The sequence below is a fragment of the Chinchilla lanigera genome, unplaced genomic scaffold, assembly GCF_000276665.1.
Source record: "Chinchilla lanigera isolate Chin_1 unplaced genomic scaffold, ChiLan1.0 scaffold00067, whole genome shotgun sequence".
In the NCBI taxonomy this organism is placed as follows: domain Eukaryota; kingdom Metazoa; phylum Chordata; class Mammalia; order Rodentia; family Chinchillidae; genus Chinchilla; species Chinchilla lanigera.
Window position 1 is genome coordinate 589,541 of NW_004955468.1, and position 4,874 is coordinate 594,414.

General features: G+C 52.6%; 1 protein-coding gene across 1 annotated transcript in view; it reads left to right on the top strand.

Annotated features, from left to right (window-relative positions):
- Positions 1-2,112: 2,112 nt before the first annotated feature.
- The window catches only part of Fbxo17 (F-box protein 17), a gene marked incomplete at its 5' end in the record, with an annotated part of 6,718 nt that continues 3,956 nt past the window's right edge, over positions 2,113-4,874 (top strand). The window contains 2 exon segments of the mRNA XM_005399801.2: positions 2,113-2,657; positions 3,226-3,337. Of these exon segments, the coding sequence (XP_005399858.1) occupies positions 2,309-2,657; positions 3,226-3,337 (461 nt within the window).

Here is a 4,874-nt window from a genome sequence, read left to right on the forward strand (position 1 = left end):
TTTGATGCTTGGTATTAGATAATTAGCACTCTTTGTTTTGAGCCCTGAGCGCTTCTCCTAAGTGTCTTACAAATATGAACTCACATCATCCTCGAGACAGCCTTAGGAAGCAGGTGCCTTAACATGGCCATTTTCAGAAGGGGAACGGAATCGCAAAGAGACTACGTGACTTGCTCCTGCAGCGGAAGCATCTCAGGCAGTGGCTGCAGATAGGAAAGGTGGGCCTGGTGCTGTGCTTTCCTGCCTAGGCTGCTCTGGCGCCTCTGAGGACACGGTGGTGACATGAGCATCTCTCCAGGCTTTAGGCTGGCCCCTGAGCTTCTGTTCAATAAAAGGTGTCTGTCTCACCTCGTTACACATCAGTGTGACATTAGTTTTCCCATCTGTGAAATGGGCCTCTTGTTTTGTTTTTGCAGTGCTGGGGATGGAACCCAGAGCCTCATAGGTGCCAGCCAAGTGCTCTACCACAGAGCCACACCCCAGCTGCCACACTGGGTTTCTCCCATGATGCTTCAGTCATTTGTTTATTTAACATCTCTTTACTGAATGTTTATGATGTATCAGGCACTGTCATAGGCACTGGAGTTTGGAGGGTGCAAAAGAAACAATTTCTGCACTTACAGTGATTGCTGTGTATTTGGGAGACAGGCAATAAAGATGAATAAGTTACATGTAGTTATCTCTTAGAAGTTCGAAGTTATGTGTTAGAAGTTGGTAAGAGTTTAAGAGAAAAAAGGTAAGGTAAGGAAGTCAGGCATGGTGATGCACACCTACAATGCCAGCACTCTAGAAGGCTAAGGCAAAGAGGGTTGCAAATTGAAAGCTATTCTGGGCAATTTAGAGACTTAGCAAGACCCTGTCTCAAAATTAGAAGGGGTTGGGGCTGGGGATTTAGCTCAGCGGTACAGCGCCTACCTGGCAAGCACAACGTAGTGACTTCAATTCCTGGTACCGGAAGAAAAACAAAAAACAAAAACAAATCAAAATTAGAAGGGAGAGCTGAGATGTAGGTTAGTGCAAAGGCCTGAGTTCAATTCCCAGGGCAAAAAGAAAAGGAAAAGAAGCAGGGGAAAGAGAAGAGGTGAGAGGGGAGAAGGGTAGGAAAGAGAGGGAAGAAGGAGGTGTGAAACAGTTGTCTAAAAGAGAGGTGGTGGTCAGGGAAAGGTAATCTGATTGCCAGGCCGCGTTAGGAACAGCTAGAGGTCACTTCACAAACTGAGTGGGAGGCCCCGGGGTTGTGCTGATCTCCAGCCCTCAAGCTGTGTGGGTACAGCCACAGGGGGTGCAGGGTTAGATTTAACCAGCACGTTTATGGGAGGAGGTGGAGGGGAAGGGTGTGTATGCAAATGAAGGTTTTAAGGTTTAACTGTAGAATTTCAACTGGGGGCAGTAGGAGGGAAGATCCCAATCTCTGGAAGGCTGCTGTTCTGAAGAGGCTGGTGTCATTACTGAATCAAGGTGTACTGTGCTGGTGGGGACACAACAAGGTCACTGAAAGGTCAGGGGGTCATCTGCCTGGATATGGAAATCACCAGTGTGGTGACAGGAGCACCCTGAGAGGAGTGAATCAGAGATTAAGGAGGAGGGCTTGGGAGATAGCTCAGCGGCACAGCGCCTGCCTGGCAAGCACAAGGTCCTGAGTTCGATTCCCAGTACCAAAAAAAACAACAGAGATTGAGGAGAGAGGAGCACACCTGGGTCAGCAGATGACCCATGAGGTGGTCAGTGACTGACCTCTGATGACGGGAGCTCTGCAGCTAGGCAGCTGGGAGGGGGGACGGAGGCTGGGCCGGAAGCAGCCCCCAGGGGCAGGGACACCTCCTCTTTTGGAAAGAGCATAAAGAGAGCCCGATTCTGGGTAGAGCAAGATGACAAGTTGAGGGAAAAGATTTTCCTAGAGATAGGTCTGGAATGGCAAAGGCCCAAGGAGCTGGAACACACTGGGGGATGGAGCGTCAGTGTGCTTCCCTCGCGTGAAGTGTTGCCCGACACACGTGTGCGCCTCGAGGCGGCTGTGCTTAGCGCTCCTGATGGGATCAGATCACACAGGGGTCTTTTAGTTTTGGGGGGACGGTCTCAGCTAAGCTTGAACTTTGGGTTTTCCTCCCTCAGCTTCCCAAAGTGCTGGGATCACAGCCGTGCGCCACCACGCCCAGCTCCAGGCAGGGTGTTCTGTCCCAAGAGGAAAAACAGAGGACCTGTCTGGATCGTTGCAGCGGGAACTCAGTCTGGCTTGTGCAGCCGTGGAGCTGATGATGACCCTGGGAAGACGCTGACCACCGACCCCTCTCGCCCCCGGCGAGCCGCGATGGGCGCCCGGCCCTCGCGGCGGCGGCAGCCCGCGGGCCCGCCGGTGGCCCTGGACGCACTGCCCCCCGAGCTGCTCGTGCGGGTGCTGAGCCACGTACCGCCGCGCGCGTTAGTGACCCGCTGCCGCCCAGTGTGCCGCGCCTGGCGGGACGTGGTGGACGGGCCCACCGTATGGCTGCTGCAGCTGGCCCGCGACCGCAGCGCCGAGGGCCGCGCACTCTACGCCTTGGCCCAGCGCTGCCCGCCCAACAGCGAGGACGAGGAGGAGCTCCCGCTCTGCGCCCTGGCGCGCTTCTGCCTACGCGCGCCCCTCGGCCGTAACCTCATCTTCAACTCCTGCGGAGAGCGTACGTGCCGGGGGACTGGGCCTAAAGCGAGAGGGTCCCAGCGTACTGCAGGAACCCAGGGAAAACGCGTCGGGAAGCATGAATGAGTGGGCGTGGCCAGGGCCGGTTTGAGCGGTGTAGCCAATGGGAGACAACTAAAGGAGCTAGGGGGCGGGGTTGACATGCAGACATGAATGGACGGCGCGCTAGGAGGCGTGGCTCAGGAGGCGCGTGAGGCTGCCTGGGGTAAAGCTAATTGGATGCTGATGGGGGCGGAGTTTGTACACTTGACTAAAGCCTCAAGAAGAGGGAGGTAGTCTGAGTGAGGGGGCGGGACAAAGCAGGGGTGAATCCCCGGGCTGTGCCAGGAGTTTGAGAAGCAAGAAGGAGATTGACCCAGGGAGGAGAAAGTCGAACGGATAGGCGGGCTGACTGTCGCTGGGATACAGAATGGGCACAGATGGGGTCGGGGTAGAAGCGTCCAGCGGGAGGGGGAGAGCGAGGAGGAACGAGTGGGCGGGACATGCTGGGCGGTGGCGGGCTCTCTGCTGGGCGAAACCCTCACGTTCAAACCCTGTTGTATCCTCAGAGGGTTTCAGAGGCTGGGAGGTGGAACACGGCGGCAATGGCTGGGCGGTGGAGAAGAACATAACCCTGGTGCCCGGGGCTCCTTCCCAGACCTGCTTCGTGACTTCGTTCGAGTGAGTGGACCCCGGTGCCTGCGGCCGCGCAAAGGAGGAGGGAGGGACGCTGCACGGTCCCCATCCCCGCCTTCACGCCCTCCTCACATTTCTGCGTTCTTGCATCAAGTATTTCTTGAAGGTCTGCCAGGTACTTAGGTTCCAGGCACTGTTTTAGCTGCTAGAGATACAAGGGAAAAAATCGGAAAGATGGCAACCTTTCCTTACTTCCTTTAGATGTAGGGTGAGAGTAGATATTAAACACAAGCAGTACCCCGGCATAGTGGACCACGCCTGTAATCCCAGAACTCTAGGAAACTGAGGCAGGGGGACTGCAAGTTTGAACCCAACCTATTAGCAATATAGAGAGACCCTATCTCAAAATAAAAAATAAGGGCCAGGGATGTAGTTCACTGTGAAGGCTGTGGGTTCTATTTCCAGGATCTTTTTTAAAAAAATTGTCTACTCAGTTGATTGCCCTTTTTTCTTTTGTCTCTTCTTTTGTTTTTGTTTTTTGAGGCAGAAGTTCACCATGTCATTCAGGCTGACTTTGAACTCACTAGCCCGGGCTGACCTCAACTCAGCGCGATCCTCCTGCCTCCGCCTCCCAAGTGCTAGGATTACAGGTGTGCAACACCACCCTTGGCACCAATTGATTGTCTTTTGTTTTTTATTTTTTTTCGTGTTCGTTTTTTTTTTCCCAGTACCAGGAATCGAACTCACGACCTTGCGCTTGGCAGGCAGGCGCTGTGCCGCTGAGCTAAATCCCCCACCCCTTGATTGTCTTTTAACCTCATATTACCTACTCATTCTCCTTATCCCCTCCTGTAGGCAGCCATTCTCGTGGCATTATCCAACTTTCTAGTAGTTGCCAATACACTGGGGAGCGGCAGTGATATCTCACTGTTGTCTTAATTTGCATTTTTCTGTAATGATTAAGCATCTCTTCGTGGGCTTTTTTGATTCCATCTTTTGTAAATTACCTGTTCATATTTTCTTAGTACTGATACTTTTTTTTGTTGACTTGAAACAATTTCTTGTGTCATCCGAATGTCCCTTGTGTATCCTGAGAATTGTAGAAATCTTCTCCCACTTTGCCATCTCTATTAACTGTGTCCGAAGTGTTTTTTATTGGCAGAAATCTTTTGCTTTCAGCTGGGCATAGTGCTGTACACCTGTAATCCCAGCACATGGGAAGTTGAGGCAGAGGGATTGCCGTGAGTTTGAAGCCAGCCTGGGCTACATAGTGAATTCAGCGTCAACCTGAACTGCATGTCTTAAGACCTTGTCTCAAAAAAAAATCTTCGGGAGGCTGAGGCAGGAGGATCACTGCGAGTTCGAGGCCAGCCTGGGCTACAAAGTGAGCTCAAGGCCAGCCTGAACTGCATACTGAGATTCTGCCTCAAAAGAGACCAAAAAAAACCTTTCACTTACATATGATCAAAAAATTTCTCAGCCAGGTATGGTGGTGCACACTTACAATCCTAGCACTCAGGAGGCTAAGGCAGGAGGATTGCCATGAGCTTGAGGCCTACCTGGACTACATAGCGAGTTCAAG